Raw genomic sequence first — 25425 nt, 5'->3', positions numbered from 1 at the left:
ATAAAGACAGTTTGCAAAGTAGTGATGGAAACAAACACAAAGATAACTCCACTTTAAACAGTTAAATCAAAAGACATCAAGGAGAAGACTCGGAAGAATCTGCACCGATATTATAGCTTTGCTGCAATTGCAACGCTTACTAATCGATGCAGTAGAAGAGACATGTGTAGGTCTATTTAAAGTTGCATGCATATGTATATATATATATATATATATATATATATATATATATATATATATATATATATATATATATATATATATATATATATATATATATATATATATATATGATATATATATATATATATATATATGTATATATATATATATATATATATATATATATATATATATATATATATATATATATGTATGTATATATATATATATATATATATATATATATATATATATATATATATATATATGTATATATATATATATATATATATATATATATATATATATATATATATATATATATATATATATATATATATATATATATATATATATATATATATATATATATATATATATATATATATATATATATATATATATATATATATATATATATATATATATATATATATATATATATATATACATATATATATATATATATATATATATATATATTATATATATATATATCTGTAAATAATATGTGACAATTATTCGGTAGCCATGATAAAACTCCGAGTTTCGGATATCGGGGCGGAACTCGGAGCTTTATCATGGATACCGAATAATTGTCACATATTATTTACGGATAAATTCCTCTATTTACATAATATCGGGGTCTCCTTCTTTCTTTTGTTGTCTCACCTTTTCTATCAATATTATATATATATATATATATATATATATATATATATACATATATATATAATGAAACAATAACGTGCTATATTCGCTGTTTGTGTGTGTCTGTCTGTGTTCTACACACGGACTTTCATTGTTTATAATCTGTACCTGTTTTTTGGGGTTATGAAATAAGTTAAACAATGTGTACTTACTTTAAATATATATATAAGTTGAAAACTTCATGTTCAAATTTCACTTAACGTCTATGCTCCTTGTTGGCATGACTTAGCAGAATTACGCAGAAAGTTGATATCTCAGCTACTAGCAGTTGAGACCTGCGTAATCTAGACGCGTTTTTAAATGCTAGTAGCTGAGATACCAACTATATATATAAAGAGGAATTAAAGGTAATGCTATGCTACTTAACAATAATCCTTATTATTATTATTATTATTATTATTATTATTATTATTATTATTATTATTATTATTATTATACACACATATGCTTGAGGAATGTGTGCCCATTGCGTGTGCGTGTGTATACAAGGCAGTCTCCTTTCACTTTCACTTCATCAAATCCTCTCATATGTCTTTGGTCGATCCAGGACTACGGTAGAAGACACTTGCCCAAGCTGCTGCACATTTGGACGAAACCAGGAAAGAACTTCTTACCACACTGCCACGCTTGCTATGTGACAAAAATCTAACTGTTTGTCGAAAAATAACAAGCGAGATTTTTTTAAAGACAACTAACTAATTAAATAACTGATGATGAATTTACTTCAGTTAGATTGGATTCCTCATCGAGATTTAAGTAGCTGACAATGATAACGCACTTTGAATTAGCATTTTCAACAATAATAAACTGCAACTGAAATTTGAAATAAATGTAATGCGATATTTTGTGCAATGAATCAGATCTGGCCGAGGGAATTGCATATGGCCTACTCAAGACGAATTCTAATACAGGCTGTTATGTAGCCCACTTTTCCTTTGACTGAGTCAATACTTTAAGTGAAGTGAATAGAATAGTATTGCAGAAAAAAGAGATGATATAAAATTTGGATGACGTTAAAAGAAAAAAAAATGTTATATCGGGTTATTTTTCAAGTTCTTTACAAAATATTAATATTAACAGCAACATCAGCATAAAATAAAACGATTAAATTTTGACAGCAGTACAAGGCCACAAAAACCAGTCGATTATATCGACCTTGTATTTGATTGGTAGCTTATTTTATTGACAACAAAATGATATAATGCGAACTTGACCCTGACGGGCAGCAAATAACAGATGATAAAAAAAACAATACTCATAATAATCAAAATATTAATAGTTTTAAGACTTTCAAATTCTTTTAGTTTTAATCAATAAAAATTCTTAAATGGCGGAACACACACACGCGCGAATAAAATAAAAACAATAACTTATAGGTAAATAATAGTAGAATGCCTTTGAATAGTTCCTCGGTGTTTCGCTTTGGCTTTAACATTGATCAAATTGTCTTCTCAAATATTTTCATGTTTACTATAATTTTACTAATATTAACACTGCTAATACTATCACTACTAATACTACCACTACAGCTGCAACAATTACAACAGCAACCACTACTTCTAGTATTTAAGCTATTACTAATACATTACCTATTATTATATTCTGTATAATCAACATGGTTTCAGATTCTGTTTCTACTAAAATACGTATAATTAGCATTACTACACCTACTATTCTTACTGTTATTATTTATATATATATATACATATATATATATATATATATATATATATATATATATATATATATATATATATATATATATATATATATATATATATATTGATTTCCTTTTAAGATTTGTCACCAATCAACACATATTCAGAAGAGGGGACTCGGTCAATTGAGTCAAAGGTGTCATATTATTGATATTTATTTTATCAGTGTCTAAAGGGCAAAATCACACGTTGTTAACTTTTGAAACTTAAACATAAACGAACTTACGTGCTTACCATACCTCGGCATTCTATACTTTTTGCTATTGCACCCACTGTAATACTTCTATCTCACTTAATCTCTTCCCCTTCTCTCTCTCTCTCTCTTTCTCTCCCTCTCTCTCGATATATATATATATATATATATATATATATATATATATATATATATATATATATATATATATATATATATATATATATATATATATATATATATATATATACATATATATATATATCCGTTTAGTGTTTACACACAGAAGAAAGAGTACGCGTTAACATAGCAGTGGCTAATAATGTTTTAAGTTAAGTGGAGACTATGTCATGCTTATCTGAGTTTCATCTGTGGGTGTACAGGGTCTTCAATCGTAGCTTGCCTAAAGACCGTTTACACCTACATGTGAAACCCAGAGTAGCAAGAGACTGACTCGACCATATATCTATCTATCTATATATATATATATATGTATATATATATATATATATATATATATATATATATATATATATATATATATATATATATATATATATATATTCTCAACACGGCTGTAGATGGCATATTGACAGGTTTAGTAGACATTTTATAACAGCCTGCGCAGTATAGCTACAGCCCTTTACATTCTGAGAGCAAATCCCGCCGAGATTAGCCTTGCCTTTTATCGTTGTGATGTCGATACATTATAACACCTTTAAAATAATAGGATCAATAAAATCCCCTACGCATAGATATTCCTGACCTTGCCCCTAAATCATGAAACAATTATCATTATTATTCTCACGCTAATTCTAACATTGTGACGAATACGTATTCTGTAACGTAATCACAGATGACTTTCACGCTATTAAAGTTACTAAATGTTATTTTCGTAGCCGTTGTCATAAATGCGTCGTCGTTGTTGTCGTCGTCGGGTGATCTGTCTAGAAGTCAGTCTTGTCACGTCTGTTGAAATATATTGATAACTGAGCATGTTCAGCAACTCTAGTCCTCAGAGCTTGCAGTTTAGGATATTCTTGGAGTAAGGTTGGGTTTTCATGCAGGGGGCTTTCCAGTGCACTGTAACACATCAGATCAGCCATTGTTATCTGTAATATATAAGAAGTAGACATTCAAAACGTTGGAAATGTCGATGCTCTTGTTCATATGGTCGCTATCATTACCATATAAGGGTAAATGTTTCTACCACGATATAAGATTAACATTGTGGTGTTATTTCGCCGGGTGTTTTCGTGAAGATAGGCAGGGTGTTAAAGGTTCCTGCCTTTGGGTAAAAGAAAATACCGAAAATCAGTCAATTATGGTTTTCTTCAACAATTCCTTTCTCTGATTCATACACTTATTGCAGCAGCGCTTCACTTTCTCTAGAAGATGAAAAATAACATTGAATTCTACAAAAATCTATTAACCTTCTGCCAACAATATACCTGACGAAAGTACTTCTAGGGAACCATCTTTTATTGTTAATAATTTTTAATCAATATTACTACTTTCATTCCCTCTCTTCGGTCATGAATGACTTGTGCCCCCTCCGAGGCACAAGTCCGGGCATGTTTGTTTATGGAAGGTTGCCCATACATACCAGCCTCCCCGACCCACGTCACTCATGTTTTTCAAGGAAAAGGCAAAGGCTGATACAGCCTGGCCCTAGTGACATCGCAATTCATTTCTACAGTTGAGTCAAATGGAGCACCGTAAAATAAATTGCTTTACTCAAGAACATAACTCACAGCCTGGTCAGGGAATCGAACTCACTACCTTACGATTGTGAGCCTGAGACTCTGACCACTGAGCCATGCGCCTTCACACACACGCACACGCACACAAACACGCGCGCACACGTACACACACGCACGCACACACACATACACACAAACACACACTCATATATGTTGTCCACTCTGTTTTTGCCAACTGAGTAGAATACAGTTCACTTTGGCGATCTCATAAGATGGAAATATATCCGTTGCTTTCACACCTTCACTTAAAGAAGAGATCAACACACACTGCAGTTACTATGTTTTTACAATATTTCAACGATCTAGTTTTATTGGAAATATTTCTCTTGTTGGTTGTTTTTAAAGAAATCTATGAATAAAGTTAGTGAATCGAAATTTTGTTTTTCCCAGCGCTGTATATTACATATGTGAGACAGACCCTACCGTATTAGTAACGGTCGAATTGTCACACTCTCCTCATCACAAACCAATTTAATGAGATTTTCCTAAAACATATTACTTCATTCAAACTAAACCAAGCCAGAAAAGTCAAAACCGTCATCTCTTCCCACGGCATTATTTAGAAAATCAGCCTTACTTTGACTATATAACAGATGTAAATATTTTTTCATTAATAATATTGGCATTACATTTGATGTGAAATCATGTTTTGAAAATGAGAGTTCTGTATTTTGGTAATTTGACTGTTTGCTTGTAAATTTGCCAATTAATAAATACTGCTATATTATGTCTATTAATTCGTATTTCGGATGTTTACTATTAACACTGATATTACGATAGATCAGTGAACCGAAAGTTGTAACCAAATATCCCGATGAGGAATGTAATCCATCAGAATATCACAGAGATGTATATATGACGAACAAACAGTTCTAAAATACGACGTTAATAAAATCATCTCCAGCAATACGTGAAAAATTTTATACACATTTGTATGCGTATGGCTAAAAAATAAACGAGTGGAATAGCACTCAGTAATGTAATAGAGTATAGAAGTTGTAATCCAACTTGTGTATTTGTATAACCGTATATATTGTATATATATTGTAAAGTTTTCTTTATGCAATCTAAAATGAACTTTAATATCTCTAACATATATTATACGTTCTCCTCGTATTTAATATATATATATAGAAGGTTGAGAAGGAACACACGAGTTGATATATGTAGAAGTAAAGTCAAGGTAGAAAATGCTAAACTAATTTTATAAAAAAACATTTCAGCACCGGTTTCAGTCATTGAGACTTTTTCAACTGTAAATATGGAAAACAATTAAAGTTTGGAAAAGTTAAAAGAAAAGTATTTTAAAAGAATATTTGCATAGTATTCAAATACAAGGGACATTTTCCTTGTTCCTGCCTGTCTATGTCTCTCTTGTGTGTTCGAGGTCGTTGTGAATTCTTGGCAGAGAAGAAAAAGAAGGAGGAGGAGGAGGAGGAGGAGGAGGAGGAGGGGAGAAAGAAGAGGTGGAGGGGAAGAATAATAATGCGGGGTGCCATGATAGTAGTAGGATTTTAAATGGTCAAGTGCCCTGAAAGTGACTTGTTGTGGATGGTAGCAGTGATTGAATTCCTGAGTCATCTCTTTTGAATGTAATGTTTATAAAATTTGCGTAGTTGTTATTCTAAACAGCAATAATAGTAAAGTAAGGAAGAAGGTGACGGAGAGGAAGAAGACGAAGAAGAAGAAGGAGAAAGAGAAGAGAGAATTATAAGGGAATGCGAGTGGTATGATAGTAATAGAATGTTAAATGGTCAAGTGACCTAAAAGTGGGTCGTTGTGGATTATAGCAGTGAATGGGACTGTTTTTTAATGAATTCTTGGGTATCTCTTGAATGTATCATTTTTAATATTAGCGCATGTGTTATTCTAAGGCCGTGGTGGATATGTCGTTTGTTGTAGATGCGTTGAAAAGGGGTCTGTAATAAAGAGAGTCTCTTTACTAATTCGTTGGCTACAGGTTGTATCGTTCCTGAATTGGTAGAGGGGAAACATTCTGTAGCTTGGATTTTTATTATTGGCGCAAATGTCGATGTGTTCGATGAATGCTATTTTTCTGTTTTGGGGAATTTTTGATCTGGGATCTGTCCAGAGCCATCCTTTGACGTAGACTGTTTTTTGTTTGGCCTATGTTTTGCTCTTGACACCCATAGCAGGTTACTTCGTATATCAGGTTCTCCGAAGCACATGTAAAACTGCTTTTCACTGTGAAACATTGTCCCTGTTTGAAGGACAACTCTGATCCCGCAATTAAATTGACGCACATCCCACGGTAGGGTCTTCCGCAGTTTTTTTACTGACAGCTTTTGTATTGCTGTTAAGCGTATTGAGCTTGCGTTAGGAGACTTTTCATAGATTCGGGTTGTCTCTTGCTTTTGATGATGGTGAGTGTTTGGAGGATTAAGTTCATTCTGTGGTCCCTTATTTAGCAGGGGAACGTTTTGAAGGATGGTGGCGAAGGCTTCATTGTTAAGAGGGTTGTGTATGGAGATGTATGTTAGGGCATTTGGTTGTAAATCCTTCTTCATATAAGTTTATAACGGCCGTATCTTTCAACTGAATTTCTCCAAACTGGGAACATAATTACTTATGTGTGAGAGAGTGTTTTAGACTCTTACAAATTTTCACATAATGAGTAACGGACACCATGGGGGCAGAAAACACCCGTCCCTGGGTTACGTAGAGAAGTGGGGTAACTCATTGGTAAGTAACTATTAGAAATTGATTGTCTACCTTACATCCATTGGTCAAGAACTTATCACAATCTCATGTAATATATATATATACAGATGAGTATGTATTGGCTTTTCACGCGAAAACGGCTTCATCAATCGCTTCGATACTTGTTGTGCGTGAATAATTTGACCTCAGACGCATTTGATTTTGTTATTAAATTTTTTTTAAATATTGCTTTTTATATTAGATTCACGTCTTCCAAATTTTTAAAAGATGTTTACTTCCGTTTGTTTAGTGTCAGTCACGTCTATTTCTCTCTATCCATCTCCATCTCTATGTCTATCTATCTATCTATCTATCTATCTATCTATCTATCTATCTTTATCTGTCTATATCTAACCTATCTATCTATATGTTATTTGCCTAACTAGGTAGCCCTCTTTCTCTCTCTCTCTCTCTCTCTCTCTCTCTCTCTCTCTCTCTCTCTCTCTCCCTCTCTCTATCTCACTCGCTATTGTTTTTACTTTTATTTCTCAGACGCTATTGTTTTCATTTGAGGTTTAGTTGCCATTGCTTTCACTGTAAGTTTCCAATTGCTATTTACAAACAACAACAAATTACTGACAGAAAGCAGTTCGCAATTACTGATGAAAGTAATTTCATACATAATTTACTGACAGAAGTAACTTCATAAATTTTACGTCAATCCGTACACTTCGTTCAATTTCTTATTTACTTTTGCAATGTTTTGTGTGTGTTTTTTTTGCGGAATTACTGATAAAAGTAAGTTAATAATTTACTGACAGAAGTAACATAAAAAATTTCATTTAAATCTGTGCATTAAGTTAATTTCCATAAAAATTTATTTATTTCTGCAACGGCTTTGTGTTTTTCTGTTGTTAACAGCCTTTTTCTGGTTCCTTTGATACTAGGTCTTTGGTTCACTAAGTGACAAATTTCGCTTGAACCCCTACAATACTTTATTTTCCGTAAAAATTTCTAATTTACTTTCTGCCCGCCGTATTAAAAATTTAATTTCCGTTACCCAGTTATTTTCATTGTTTACTATCATCTGCACTTGTGTATTTCTATATACGTATATAACTATACCTAGACTGAAAGCGTCAAATTTGTCTACAATGTCAAGGTCAGCCAAAAGAATGTCTCTGTCCAGAGAAAGAGAGACGACTGCGGAAAGGGAGCATGCCGAGAAACGAACATACTATGCACTACAAAGCCAGAGTATCTCAAAGTGATGAACAGAGGTATGCACGGCTGACAAGGAATAGGATCTCCACTGCATACCGAAGAGCAGTTGCAACAGCTCAGAGGAGAAACTTCTGTGAAGTAACTTTCAATTAGGATCCAGCAGTTCGTTATGTAGATGCCACTAGAGTTTCCATTGGTGCAATGACAACTCAGTGCATATATTGTAAGGCAAGTAAGTGGCCTGGGGAGACAGTTGCATTGTGCTGCAGTGGTAAAAAGGTTCAAATTCCTGCAATCCCTCAACTTCCGAAGCCATTGAAGAGAATGTTGTCATCTACTGACCAAGATTCCAAGCACTTCCAAAACAAAATTAGACAATACAACGCTGCACTACATGTAAGAGCATCTGGAACCACAAGAAATTTAACTGAGCCAGGATTCATGCAAAATTTCAAGATACAAGGTCAGACTTATCATCGTATTGGCTCTCTACGACCACTGTCAAATGAATCAGCAAAATCGGCCTTTCATTGTTTATAATCTGTATCTCTTTTTTAGTTATATATATATAAAGGTATGTGTGTGAGTGTATATACATATCTGTATGCAAATATATGCTTATATATATATGCTTATATATATATATATATACATAAATGTGTTGAAAGCTACACAACACATGTTTTTGATTACGTGTATTTACTTTATATACATATATGAGTCGAAAACTTACTTTTAACATTACACTTAATGTCTATGTATAATACTGGCATGGGTTGGAGAGCTATTAATTTAGAAAGTTGTTATTTCATCTACTAACAGATGAGACCTGAGTAATCTCGACGACGATTTTAAATGTCATTATTCTCTTTAACCCGGTGCAACGCGGGTGCTTCTGCTAGTATATATATATATATATATATATATATATATATATATATATATATATATATATATATATATATACATACAGGCATAAACATAAATTTTAAGATGAGTATTTTAATGGAATTTTATAAAATAACAAATGAGAATTTAGAAATCAGATGAACACAATATGAAAAGAAATGGTCCAATATATAGGTACTCTTAGTGCATATTACCTTCTATTGTTGATTGACTCAAGTTTCTGGTTGTCGGGATATAACATATAAAATTTTGCTGGATATATGATACTTTGCTGGTTTTAATACGTATCCCTTATGTCGTTACTATTTATATCGGGTTACGTTAAATAAAATTAACTTTTATTGATTGAAGTTTGTCGCTTATTGAAATCTTTGAAATAACTCTCCAGAGATATGCATGTACATGTGTATATAGGTGTGTGTATGTGTGTGTGTGTAGACACGTACAGATAGATATAGAGATTGACAGTTTCCTAACCCTTTAAGGTAGAATCTACAAAAATGTGCTCAACCCTGTGGGATATAAATATCATTTAATGTACACAGTATTAAAATAATTTACTAATAATGCCGTGCTACGGAGACATCGCAATTAGGCAGGTTTATATAACGTGCCTTTTGTCCCAAATCAATTTCTATGCTCAGAGTATATGATTAGTTCTACGTCAAAACCAGGATGCATAGATACGTCTATATATATATATATATATATATATATATATATATATATATATATATATATATATATATATATATGTATGTATGTATGTATGTATGTATGTATGTATGCATGTATGTATGTATGTATGTATGTATGTCATAGGTCAATTCTTACATACCTGAGATCCCATGAAATATTGGCCTCCGTTGTTGCACATTTTCAGTGATTTTTCCAGAAACGGCAAAATTTTCCGACAGGTTTCCATGTAGGCTTGTCGCATTTCAGACTACAAATTAAAACCAGAAAGGAATGACCGCACAACATCTCAAGCAATGACCTTTCTGAAAATTCATACGTAAAAATAATATATGCTATCAGTATTGTAGTGGTCTGGTTAATATTGGGACTCCTACGCCTATATATATATATGTACACACGCACACACACACACACACACACACACACGCACACACACACACACAGATATATATATATATATATATATATATATATATATATATATATATATATATATAAACCTTGTAGGTACAGTGACAAACATGTGTGTGTGTGTGTGTGTGTGTGTGTGTGTGTGTGTGTGTGTGTGTGTGTGTGTGTGTGTGTGTGTGTGTGTGTGTGTGTGTGTGTGTATGTGTGTGTGTGTGTGTGCGTCTTAGCATAACCGTGTGACAACATAATATTGAATGACAAAATACTAAATTTTCAGGAAGCATCCATTGCTGAATACTGAAGTTCATTTTTTTAACAGAAATCCGCAAATGTATGAATAAATATTTCTTCCTGCGATTATCTTTAACGAATAACATTTATCAGTTTATTTTATTTATATGTTATATGCATGACTTTGCAATATTATAAAATATCAACACCGATCTACAAATCTGCAAATCTGACTTATCAACGAAAGAGCTGTCTCTCTACATTACCTTATAAATATGCAGTGATTGTATGTACTGATATGCAAATTAGCAGAGGCAGTGTCTGCTCTTTATGGCATTTATCAATTGAAAATGTTAGCAACAGGTTATACAGAACCGGAGAGTAATCACTCTTGTTGAGCTTCTCCGAAAAATCGGCGTAATTATTGGAAAGTTTTCAGTGAGTTGTTTGGAGAGATAGCCTTGTAGTTTAACTGCTGTGGGTTTTATACATTTATAGGCGTAGGTGGGGTTGTGTGGTAAAGAGATTACTTCCAAACCATATGGATTCCGGTTTCAGTTCCACCTTGGGCGAGTATATATATGTATACTCGTATGTATGTATGTATGTATGTATGTATGTATGTATGTACCTATGTATTTATGCACGCACACACACATATATATACATATATATATACTTTTATATATGTATGTACGTATGTATATATATATATATATATATATATATATATATATATATATATATATATATATATATGTTGGATGTGTATGTGTGTGTGTTCGATTCAGCAAAAAAGACGCGATAGGATAAGAAGTAGAATAAAAAAAAAAGAATTACTATGGTTGATTTGTTCGACAAACACCTACAGGTTGATGACCCAGCATGATAGCAATCCCATGATTGAAACAAGTAAAAAATTAATTTAAATAACATACGTCCATCCATACATACATACATACATATATACATAAATACATACATACATACATGCATAAATACATACATACAAACAAAAGTACCCTGTTGTTGATGTTGAAATTCCATTGAAGGAACATTGGGTCTAGGGTAGAAACTGGTTCTTCTCTATTGACAAGAAATATTGAAATAAACTGAATAATGACATACATACATGGTGACTACAACTCGATTTCAGACAACGCTATGCTTGATTGACCACTTAAACATCAACAGAACATATATGGTTTTTCACTCTTGCTAGGGACCTAACCTGTCTGCACAGCTGTGGGAACGATGAGTGCATCTTGCAGTAGGTGTTCATCAACGTTGACGCATACATTTATTTCATCATGGAATTTTTCGTCGAATCTTTTGAGCTTTTCATTAAGGCTAACCATATTATGACACAAAAAGTGAGGGTGGAAATGATATCAGAGATGTTAAAAAAGGAGTGATGTCTGCGCCTGAACCTTTTTCATGTGAGGAAGGACCTTGCTCAGAGACAGACTCAATCGCTAAACAACATTCTGAATGTGCTCAAAAACAAAATTATCTTTTATCTTATGCCTTTTACGTATTTCAGTTATAAAACTGTGGCCATGCTGCGCACCACTTTGAAGAATTTTTAGTCGAATAACTCGACCCTAGTATCTATCCTTTCTTTTTTAAAGCCTGGTAATTATTCGTATTCTATCAATCTCTTATACCGAATCCCTAAGTGATAGGGTTGTTAACACACCAACACTGGCTATCAAATTGTCGTGGAAGACAAACACTGACACAAGAACACATAACAAAAAAGTAAATTCTTTGGATATTTAATATCCTTTTCGGGTTAAACGCCGGTGTTTTAATGGTGGCAGCTGATGAAGGATATGTTCTCTATGTGGCCTGCTTGTTTGTTGTACCTTGTTTATCATTTTGTCCGTGTTCTTTTGCCACGTTATGTACCCAGATAATTATCTATATGTACATGTAGATGAAGGTATGTACATACATGTACATATATATGCATATACTCATATATGGTTTCTATATATATATATATATATATATATATATGTATGTATGTATGTATGTATGTATGTATGTATGTATGTTTGTATATACGGCGTGTTTCAGTTTCCGTCTACCAAGTCCACTCACAGTAGGAGACACTTGTCTAAGTTGTCACGCAGTAGCACTGAACCCGGAAACTAGAGATTGGGAAACAAATTTCTTATATATAAACATGCAAGATGATTGTGTGAAATAAAGAGGCAAACCCTGATTCAGTTGTCTGAAGCATGTTTTGCGTTTCAAATACAGCTAAATCACAATAAACAGACATTATCCTGTTTACTGTCAATAACTTACTAAATTTGTCACTGGAAATCATTAGCAATTTTTCTGAGAAGCAGGCAACCGTAACATTTCTATTACTTACGGTGATTCCTGTCAAATCTGAAGACCTGATACGGCAGTCAGTTCCCATTAAAGCCTGTGAAAACAAAAACAAAACACGTTTTATCTGTTATTTTATTCATATAGGAATATATACGCGCACACAAAGCTACACGTGTGTGTGTGTGTGTGTGTGTGTGTGAGAGAGAGAGAGAGAGAGAGAGAGAGAGAGAGAGAGAGAGTATTTGTCTCTAAGTGCGTGTGTGTGTATGAGAGTGGTTATATGCGTCTACACGTATGTTTGTATGTATCGCAACTTCTATCTACATTTGTGTATATCTGTGTGTGCGCGTGTATGTTGTATGTAAATATATACATGTACGAACACACACTCATACACACACGCACACACACACGCCCAAATATATATATATTTACAATACTTAATATATAATATATATATTATGATATATATATGATAGATAGATAAATAGATAGATAGATAGATAGATAGATAGATAGATAGATAGATAGATAGAAAGATAGATAGGGAGACAGACAGACAGACAGACAGACAGAGTCAGACAGTCAGATAAATTGATAGACATATAGATAGATAGAGAGAGTGAGAGATTTACATATATACGTGTACGTAAACATACATATATACGTCTTTGTATGTGTTTGTCTAAATACATATCTGTTTGTGTATGTATGTGTGTGTGTGTATATATGTATTTAATGTGTGGGCGATATGTGTGTGTGTGTGTGTTTATGTGTACGCTTGCATGTATTTACACGTATCAGTATAGAGGCAGAAGGAGAGACAAAGAAGAGATCTTGGGTAGTTTGTAGATATAGAAAATATGACAAGTTTGAATGAATAATAGAAAGTAATAAATAAATGTGCCAGACATATAAAGAGATAGGGAATACTGTTTAATCGATATGTCTACATTCATTTAAAGCCATATAGATAAGCAATCACACATTCACGCAGAACCATTTATATATATATATATATATATATATATATACACACACAAAAAAAAAGCAAGCTATCTCTTTAAATCTGAGTAGTTGGTAGATGATTGTGAAGAGAAACAAGACCTCGTTGGTTAAATTTCGAAATCACGTCATAAAGCTTTGAGCAACTATTTCCTTTCTCAGAGGAGAAAGATCATTTAAGCTTGCTCTGCCCGCTTCACGTAAATATACTGTCTTTTGTAGCTTTCAGAGTTAATTTTGACTCTTATCTTTAGCAATCACTGGTGCTATTTTTCAGCCATTATTTATTAATTCCTTTTTTGGCTTTTAATTGCTAGCGAACCATTTCGCTCCATTGTGTGTGTATATATATATATATATATATATATATAAGGCTGAGGAGGGTATTCGATTTAACCAAACCCCGGAGGATACAGGTAATACCGAGTAAGTGCTGTATACCGATTAGTTTGCACCAGTCGTTGTATGAACAGGATTGGGTATTATAAGTCGTGTATTAGTGTGTGTATATGTAAATATATAAAAATAAAAAGATAAAGAGAGCAAAGGTAAGGTTGAAGAATTTTATGGATAGAGTCTACAGCTGTTTCTGGGAAGATCCAGTACTTCCCTTCATCGGAGACAGAAAAAATAAAGTAATCTATTATTATATCCATAGGCAGATATTTTAAAGTATGAAGTGGTAAAGAGTGTGATGTGCTGAAAAAAGAGAGAACAGTACCCTTCTCAGAATTGTTTCGCTAATCTAATAACAATTCAAAGTGTGTCGCCCTTAAAACGGCTTTTGTGCATTTAAAGAGAATACCGAACTCTCTTACACAGGATCTTGTTTTTAGGAATTCCCAATAAGTTCTGAATACACAAATTGTGAAGTCACTTAAGGAATAATATGAAATTTGTCACCCGATAGTAAGAATTCAAATAAAGTAGCCCCGAAAAGGGCTTTAATGCGTTTCCAGAGTATATAGAACATAGGAGGAAATACTAATAATATATGTATACTAAAATCGCGAAGTATGTTACGTAATAACAGGCTAATCAGATATAATCGGAGGGAGTTTTGGATTGATCATTGTATACTGTTCAAAATGACAAAAATTGAATGTAGTCCACTTATGGCATTCAAGAACATCATATGTCAATGGGTTCAAGTGCAGTTTGTTCTGCCCTTGACATAATTGCAAGAATTGTTATCACTCTCTAGCTGACAAACTTGAAACTTCAGATGCAGTCATCATCTCTACGTTAAAAGAAAGGACCCATAGTTCTCTCTCAACTTCACACTCTCTGATAATCCTGTCAAACCATTTGAATTAAGAAGGAAAACATATCGAGACATGTTTGACACAAACTCCAGCAGATAACTGTTCAAATGCCAGCAACAGAGAAGCGCTATAGAGAAAACATCAAGTCCTAAAATAATTTAATTCCATGTATCTAAATAATTCTGAAAATATATCCCATCATCCGTTACTTTAAAAAGACGATGGCTTTTGCTGAAGTTAGCGCTGCCATTAAAATCTTTAAAAAACGGAAATCTATCGAATTGGTCAAAATTCCTCCAACGGATATGGTATAACATTTTCACGATAGCACTTCTAACACAACGTTACAGAAATATGACCCCAGTAGTGCATTACTAACATTAAACTGATGTCAACATCAAACTGTTAACTTGTTCAGCAAAAACATAGACGACTACATATATCTTTTTTCCGACAGTGACAGAGTAGAATTCATGTCCGTTGATGGGAATGTCCTAACTAATGTGATGTTCAGAAGCCTGCTACAATCAATAGCTAAAGTCATCTCACCGGAGTTTCACAGAATAAACGCACAGTCTATGTATATTATCTTTACATTAAATCTTGAATGCCATATTGGAAAGGAGACATAACGTCTAAATTCACGTAGAAGATTCGACAATGTCAGCGGAACCAACCAGAATGACTTTGATTATAATTGTTCTGTTGATATTAGGAGAAATCAGAGCAACTGTGATAAAATTATGAGAGTTATAACGACAATGATGATAACTATGATGATGATGATGATGATGGTGATGATGATGATGATGATGATGATGATGATGATGATGATGATGATGATGATGATGATGATCTGCACCGCTTCCTAGGTCTAACCAACAGTAGTATTATTCCCTTCAGGGGACTGTCACATTAAGTTGACAACATACAACTACTTCATCGTATGACTACTGCATGAATCTCTCTGAGAGATTTAGAAATGTATTATTTCTAAAGATGATAATGATGATTATGACGACGACGACGACGAAAGCGATGATTCTTAAAATGCTAATAGTGATGTCCATGACAACAATGAGATGACAATAGAAAAATATTCATTAGCTTACCAAGAGTCTGCCATCTTTTTCGTGGTACATCTTCATATAGTCATTGAATATGTCATAAAAACAATCACAGATGTACTCGATGCGAGCCATTTCTATATTGGTTTTTCCGTGTAAACCTTGATGAGATGTTACAAACAGAAAACAATTACATTATATTTACATGTATCCATAAGACCAATAGCAATCACTGAACTGACATCATATATGCCATAAAGAAGGGAATCTACAAGAGAAACTATAACAAATCAATAGGAATATCTCTAAAATTTATCTGGACAAACAAGTGAAGCTCTACATGACCTATATTGAGAACTCTCCTATTGTAAACGATAGATGAAGATTCTGTAATTTTATGCTGAACACTCTGCGCAGATGTTTGTTATACTGATCAAATGTCTGTTATACAATAGCTCATTCCCTCCATCAAACTGGCATTGCCTCGGCAGGTGTGCAGCGTGTCAGACATCAGATGTGGAAGTAATTGCAGAGCAAGGTGAGATGAAGTATTTTGCTCAAGAACACAACGCACTCCCCGGGCATCTAAGCCGCAATCTTGTGACCGAGATGGGATCCTCACAAAGGCCTATATACTAGCTAGAAATATCAGCTAAATTGCCAGGAAATTTGATTCTGCTGTCTCATGCAAAAAGAAAGGCAATTCAAAAGTAGATAATTTTGTTCCGGAAATATGCTTGAAATTTAAAGAAACCCACAGGGCAGTAACGGCTTGAAATACCATTGACCTAAAGTTTACTTGATCAGGGTTGATCTGTCGCAAAACAAAACAAAATATATACATATATACTCCCACTCAATATTTACAAAAGCAATATTAGTACATATTGAATCATCCCATGAATAATACGGTTTTTCCAATTGCATAAACTAAAAGTCAAAGTTGGTGGGATATTTTGCCTGCATCAACTTGCTACAAAAGCAGGTAGTAATTTTACATTGTAATTATTCTTAATGCAAGTTTTAAAGACCTTGGCAGAATTTGAACTCAGAATGTAAAAACAGATGAAATGCCGCTAAGCATTTTACCCGGCGTGCTAACAACACGCCGCTTTACATGCAAGCTAATATGAGCTGGTAAAATAAATGATTGATTTCCAATTTTGGTACAAGGAGAGCAAGTTTGGGGGAAGGGTTAAATCGACTATATCGACCCCAGTGATCAATTAGTACTTATTTTATCGACTACGAAATGATGAAAGGCAAAGTCGACCATGGCGGAATTTGAACTGTGAACGTAAAGAAAGATGAAATGCCACTAACCATTTTTCCCGGGGTGCTAACGATGTGCTAGCACGCCGCCTTACTTGCAAATTAACATTAGCTGGTACAGTTAGTTATTAACATCTTATTGCATGTCTTGAATATTACCAGCCGTATAACAGTCACATCGTGGGTCTCTCTGTTTATCATAATGGGTCATCTGTTGTTTGCAGGTTGTTTCTCTTTCGGAAAGTTTAGCTGAAAGTTACAGACGTAAACGAATACTACTAATATTTACTGAAAGATGATTTGTTGTTTTCAATATTGTTGTAGTTGTTGTTGTTATTGTTGTTGTTGTTGCTGCTGCTGTTGCTGCTGATGCTGCTGTTGTCGTTGTTGTTGTTCAACACCTATCAGACTTGTCCTGGCAAAGCAGACCTTTGGTCCAAGAAATTCCTATCTTAACTCACGTCACATTTTTTAAGATGGTACGGTGGATTATGATTTATTGTAGATTTAGCTGACTTTCCTATCAGATTTTTAGACACGTAGAGATTACTTCATTTTCTTGATAGCTATTGTATTTATTTTAAAGCAATTTATCACTAAGTGACTCAGTCCAGCTTTAAAATAGTTACGCTGAAATAGTGTATCTCTCGTAATTTTTGCCTCTTGAAAAAATATCTGAACAGCGTTAGCTGCAACCAAGGACCAGATAGTGGTAATCAGGCAGACGAAGAATTAAGTTGAAATTTATTCAACAATTATGCACGAGACATTCACAGAATTCAGAACACCATGAAAGAGAAACAAATTTTAAATCATTCAACGAAGAAAGTCTAAACCATAACTGAGAATTCTTTTACGTACTTGTTTGATGTAAGCTCAATTTTGTCTTTTGTAACTAATGAGTTTATGGGTGTCATGGCAATAAATACTTCATATTACTTTTATTGATTAAAATGCAAGGATAAAATGTAGATTATACGTTCAGATTTAATGTTACTTCTCGGAAAATATTTAATCTTACCAAATTCTCTTGCCAGATATCTGGAAATTGCCATACTCTGAGGAATTCGGATTTTTTTATCAATTTCCAGAACTGGCAGCATTGAGTTGGGCATCTCTGAAAATAAAAAAAAAGAAGTTATCTTTATTAAAATCGTGGAGTTACATGATATCATGTATAACAAAAACAAAGAAACCTGAAATTTTGCGGTGTGGTCATGAAGGTTGGGCTAATCGACAATATCGACTGCAGTGCTTGACTGGTGCTTGTTTTATAGACCCAAAGGGATGGAAGGTAACGCCGACCTCGTTGAAATTTGAACTCAGAACGTAAAGTCGGAAGAAACTTTGTCCGGCATAGCAATATAATGAAGAGGAGGAGGATCCTTTCTATTATGATGATGATGAGGAGGAGGAGGAGGATCCTTTTTATTATAGGCACAAGGCATGAAATTAGGGGTAGGAGTTCAGTTAATCAGATCAACCCCAGTACGCAACTGGTACTTAACTTATTGACCCTGGAATGATGCAAGGCAAAGTCGACACCCAGCAGAATTTGAACTCAGAACGTAAAGACGGACGAAATGCCACTAAGCATTTTGTCAGGTGTGGAAACAATTTCACGAACTCGCTTGCCTTTACGTGCTACTAAACTATGGTTTCTAATCTGGATACACAATCAGTTGTTTGAAAGGGGAGGTTTAGTTGATCATTGAACCCACTACTAACTAGCGATTGGCGCAGGAGCGATAAAGGGTAAGTTGACCTTGCTGGGACTTGAACTCCGAACGTAAATAGCTGGAATTGCGACTAAGTGATGATATGACATATTATTTAAATTTTACATCTAATTAAAAACACCAGGACGCTGTTTGCAGTTGTTGTACTTCATCCAATCGGCTTTCTATAGAATTATCACTCATATATCAATTAATTCTCAATATTCCGGCTCCATAGCAAAAATACGACTTAAAACAATCTTATTCGTACGTAACATTTTAAGAATAATTACTCTACGTTCTACAAATTACTTCCCTTTGAATGAATAACTACTCTTTCACCAAATTATTTCCCTTCGAACTAATGACACCTCTGAAAACAAATACTCCTCTTTAACTAATGCCTTTTCAACTAATTACATCATTTCGTTATAGTATTACATAACATCGTGATTATCATTCAGTAACATTCAAGTTATCTCCCCCTGTAATTCCTACTCTAATAATGTTCATTTAATTTGATTTAGTATAATTTTTAGTATTATTTGTTATTCAGTTACTCACTCTATAAATAACGAAAAAACCACTTCATAAGCTCAAATTATTGATTGTATTTATTAATATTTTACCTGGTATTGATTAAGTTATCCCGCTTTAACTGAGTTTTTAATTGCTTCTCTTTAACAGTTTTAATAATTCTTATCGTTAGCACCCATTACTTCTCTTTACTGAATTGCTTCTATTATTTCCACTTAACGTCTCAATTTTCAAATGCCAATCTCTCCCTTGAGCTATAAAATGTCCATTTTGTTCTCTTTGTAACTACACTCTTTCTTCACTTTTATGCTGCTTCATACCTTAATTCACGTCTGTGGAGTCAACCAATGATGAAGTCGTGTTCCGACACCATCTTAAATTTTACTTGAATGTTCTTTTTTCCAGGTGATCACTAAGACAAGCAGGTTAGGAACCTGCCTGCTAAGATCATGTTATTTCTTTAATATTGGAGATTAAGATTAATTTTCAGGGTATTTCAATCAATTATTGATTATTTACAAGCTGTGTGAGTTAAAACCAGATGTTTAAATCTTTATCGCTTCATTTTTCTAATTATTTATTTTTTTATCGTTTTATAGTAGTTTGAGCAACCTCCAATACTGTTTCTCACGATAATCCAGGCACCGAAATTATATTGATCATCTTAATGAATGAGGATCCATTAAACGATAGCATTCTCCAAAATTTTCCCTTGTTCCTGGTGATAAACTATCTTTGTTGTTTTTAAATAACTCTCGGCAGAAATTCTTTTAGATTTGAATTAAAATAAAATTTGTCACATTGTTAGAAAATTGTTGCTGTAGAATTGTTAAAGATAAAAGATTTTCAGGTCTGTCGTTCACGTAATTTACTGCAGCGATGGTTTTCATTTCGCTCCGTTATATATTGTGTACTTAACACAAGTCAATTAAAAGATTTTATCTCAGAGAGTTGTACTGTATCAAGTCTTCTAATGATGTGTGTACTATTTAGATCATACATAAATGGTGGTCCTAATTTAATGCTGTTTCAATTGCATATACCGAGAAATTTTGTCATTATCATAATAGTGGATTAGTTGCAAGGATCTTCCAGTTTATTTCTGTAGTTATCTCCCTTCTTACTTTTACTGTTCCTTCCGCTGTTGGGTTTATCAAGGTACGTCTACTTAGCTTTTATAAATTTAAGGCGATACAAAGATTCTTTTGTGACTACAGAGTTCACTTCATAGATGATCAAATTTATGATCACTTCTAGAATATTGTTATATTCGCATTTTCATGATTAGAATTTTGTTCTGATAAAACACCTTCACATTCTGTTGTATCTATGCTATGAATAGTAAAATTATCGGAACTACAATAATATTAACAATAATTGTGAAACACTGTTTCAACTGGTACGTCACATGTATTGAGAAGAGCATTGTCGCTATGAGTACGAGAACCATCCAGGTAAATATATTCTTACGTAATATTTATTTGGTTGTGTTTATTTTACTGGCATACCAATTTGTACAGTGAGTTTCTTTTCCCTCGGCATTGGAAAGACATTTCGGAAAGAAATAGAACCAAAATTGGAGGAAAACAAGAAAAATAACATAATAATAATAATAATAATAATAATAATAATAATAATAATAATAAGAAGAAGAAGAAGAAGAAGAAGAAGAAGAAGAAGAAGAAGAAGAAGAAGAATTTCTATTATAGACACAAGGCTAAAGTTTTGTGGTGGGAGGGTAGCTGATTATGTCGAACCCTGTGCGCAACTGGTACTTATTTCATCGATTCCGAAAGGTTGAAAGTTAAAGTTAACCTTGGAGGAATTTGAACTTAGAATATAAAGCCGGAAGAATCGATGCTAAGCTTCTTGCTAGGCATGCTAGTATCTCACTTTCCCTCAGCTTTGATTCTATTGGCCGACATCATTTCCTTAACTACTTTCGCTTCGACGTCAAAGTCATTGGCGTCATCAACTTCCGATTCACAATCGTAGAAAATGTTTCAGTTTTTTAGTCGAGGCACGCGGTTTAGTAATCAGGGTTTCGGCTCATGCTCACAAATTATGTCTTCCATTCCTGAACCGCGCAATGAGTTCTTGTGCGTATCCCTCGTATGAAAACGAAGTTCCCTCAAACTCTAATGGTCTTTAGTGTGTGTCTCCAGTGAGAGCGGCGTCATGCTACCACAAATAATTTTGAACAGAGCCTTAGGTTCAATTCAGTTCGCCTTGGAAATCTGATGGGGACTGGTCAAACCTTGGCTGAAGAAAGGTTACTTCTAGAATTAGGCTCCTTGTCACACCACCAGAAAGAAACAGATGTAGCTATTGGAGAATTTCTACGACATCACCATCCCCAATTTCTGGCCGCCATATTCCCTCAACTTTAATCCGATGGATTACTATGCGAGGAGCGAGGTTGTGAAAGATAACCAGCCACTCAGCCAAAACACCAAAACCGAGGTGGCGGCCAAGATCAAGGTGGTGTTCGAAGATCTCATAGCACAGGGAGGGACCTGTGCGCCAAGTTTCGGAGCCGTTTTGAGATCGTGGTGTAAGCTGATGGAAGCTACTTTCAGTTAACTGTTATCTCTCATCCATAGTGTAATTGATATAAACATTTTTTAAAAATACTTTTACTTTTGGATGGGGTGTTTTGTTCTCTTCTTCTTTCATGCAAACTGTGAAATTAAGTACGAAACCTTGTGTGTATGTGTGTGTGTGTGTGTGGTGTGGTGTGGTGTGTGTGTGTGTGTGTGTGTGTGTGAGTAGTGTGTTGTGCGTGTATGTGTGAGTAGTGTGTGTGTACGTGCGTGCATGTTTATATATATATATATATATATATATATATATATATATATATATATATTCAGTTTGTGATTAATTTATGGAATGAAGTTCTACAAATCCAAACATATTTGTCAAAAATTGAGGAGATAAAATGTTAAGAAGTCGTTTATGATTGGATTTGCAGAACTTCTTTACCATAAATTCATCATACACTTAATATTCTAGTACTAATGTTCATATCTTCGCCGATTTACACCAGTAAGCTCTCAGCAAAGTATGAAGATTCAATGTTAGAAAAGTTTTTTGGGAAAACGACTTCAATTAAAATAACGAATCCATATTCAAACCTGTGCGTATATGTGTGCATATGTATGTATGAGTATACACGCACACATACCAAACACACAAGCACACACACTGCGAGCTGGCAGAAACGTTAGCACGCCGGGCGAAATGCTTAACGGTATTTCGTCTGCCGCTACATTCTGAGTTCAAATTCCGCCGAGGTCGACTTTGCCTTTCATCCTTTCGGGGTCGATTAAATAAGTACAGGTTACGTACTGGGGTCGGTATTATCGACTTAATCCGTTTGTCTGTCCTTGTTTGTCCCCTCTGTGTGTATCCCCTTGTGGGTAGTAAAGAAATAACACACACACACACACACACACACACACACACACATGTATATATATATACACATACATTCAGGAAGTAAATAGACACATTTAATTTTCAAAATCATTTTTTAATACGCAAAGCGAACAATTGAAATGTAATCGATAGGTAGGACTACATACTTTAGTATTTAGTTGACATTCCCTTTGCAGTTTTTAATTCAGAAACTCTTTTTGGCATTGAACTGATGAAATTAGTTACCCCATAGGAAGAATTCGAATAAAATAGTCCCGAAAAGAGCTTTAATGCGTTCCCAGAGTATATAGAACAGAGGAGGAACTACTAATAAGGTATGTATACTAAAATCGTGAAGCATGTTACGTAATAACAGGCTAATCAGATATGAGAAAATAACAATGCAAAGTAAATAACTCTGAAAAGAGCTTTTGTGCGTTCCCAGAGAATATTATCCTCAGCGGCGCTGGTTTTTGTATATTCTTGAATAAGTCACTAACCGAAATAAATGGATCTATTGTTTAGGAAAATATTATTTACTTGTTTAAGGGCTGTACTGGATAAATTGCGAAAATAACTCAAAAAGTTCAAATACTAAGAAATAAGCATTCTCAATTTAATTCATATTAAATGATTTAGAAAAATGAATGGATTATTTCTCTTGGCTGTTAAAATCTGGGCGAATAGGTTACTTCCCTTGACTGTTAACATGAAATATATTAGATATATATAAGGATCCCTTCCAGGGATATATATATATATATATATATATATATATATATATATATACTGTTATGGTTTACTCCCTTAGGAACGTGGCAGAATACAGTATAAAATTCGTCCACCCTCAGAATTCCTTACATTGTCAGCTCTCATTATAATATATTCCAGTTTAAGGCTTAGGTATTCGTCGAGTATGAAGGAAATTGATGTTAACAAGAAGAAGTAGTACGGTTAGACAGCTATTTTTTCATCCGCGTTGGGTGGAAATAATTGTAGTGATTAAAATATAGCCGTCCAATCGTACTCCTTCTTAACTCCAATTATAAAGCGAATTGGCAGAAACGTTAGCACACCGGTCAAAATGCCTAGCAGTATATCGTCTGTCTTTCCCGTTCTGAGTTCAAATTCTTCTGAAGTTGAATTTGCCTTTCCTTTCGGGGTCGATAAATGAAGTGCCATTTGCGTACTGCAGTCGATCAACTGGCCCCCTTCGCCAAAATTTCGGTGCTTGTGCCCCGAGTAGAAAAGATCATATATACATATATGTATATATGTATATATAAAGATTATATATGTGTATACACACACACACACACACACACACACACACACACACACACACACACACACATATATATATATATATATATATATATATATGTATATAAGTCAATTTTAAAATGGTTAATAAATTTTACGCTACAAAAATATACGATCGCACTACCGAGAAATATTTTGTTTTCTATAACGCTTGTTGATTAACACACACACGCGCACACACACACACATGCGCACACGCACACGCATACACAAACACACGCGCACGGGCACACGCACACGCACATATATACACCTATCATTGTCATCATCCTCGTCGTTTTTATTATTATTATTATTATTATTATTATTATTATTATTATTATTATTATTCATTGCTGGAGAAACAGATGTTGTTTACAAGTCGTTCACTGAAGCAAATGATTATATTAAGTGATTTTTCTCTTTTTTTTTTTAGCCAAAAATATTCGTCTACAAAGAACGTCATAAGTACAAGAGTCTTTCTCCCTCAGAGATTGAGAACGGAAAAAAAATAAGGTTTGCGTTTTAGTTTTTAAATTTCTTTCTTCAAGCTACTCATATGCAAAAAATAGCTATGGAAACTTCACACCACCACAACAAAAACAATAAGATAAATTTTGAAATAACACGCTTCAGGTAGAGAAAATTCAAAACGAAAAAAAAATTATTTTAATTGCAATGAAAATATTATTATTGTCACTGAACAAAAAGAAATTCTAGTATTTTAAAAGCCACGATTAATATTTCGAATGGAAATGTTTTTCTAGAAAATATTCAACATTTCTCTTCGTGTACATTTGACTCAAACGCA

The 25425-nt window shown here is 33.7% G+C and overlaps 1 protein-coding gene across 1 annotated transcript in view; it reads right to left on the bottom strand.

The window, feature by feature from the left end:
- Positions 1-3355: 3355 nt before the first annotated feature.
- LOC106869769 (S-crystallin 4) overlaps positions 3356-25425 on the bottom strand; it is a 25061-nt gene continuing 2991 nt past the window's right edge. Inside the window, exons 2-6 of the mRNA XM_089352018.1 lie at positions 18659-18754; positions 16411-16526; positions 13069-13122; positions 10180-10287; positions 3356-3896 (exon numbers count right to left, since the gene is read on the bottom strand). Of these exons, the coding sequence (XP_089208144.1) occupies positions 3732-3896; positions 10180-10287; positions 13069-13122; positions 16411-16526; positions 18659-18754 (539 nt within the window). The 3' untranslated portion in view covers positions 3356-3731. The remainder of the gene's footprint in view (positions 3897-10179; positions 10288-13068; positions 13123-16410; positions 16527-18658; positions 18755-25425) is intronic.

Source organism: Octopus bimaculoides, chromosome 5 (genome assembly GCF_046866305.1).
Source record: "Octopus bimaculoides isolate indiv1 chromosome 5, ASM4686630v1, whole genome shotgun sequence".
NCBI lineage: Eukaryota > Metazoa > Mollusca > Cephalopoda > Octopoda > Octopodidae > Octopus > Octopus bimaculoides.
Note: the sequence above shows the minus strand (reverse complement) of the source record. Positions and strands in the feature narration are given on the sequence as shown.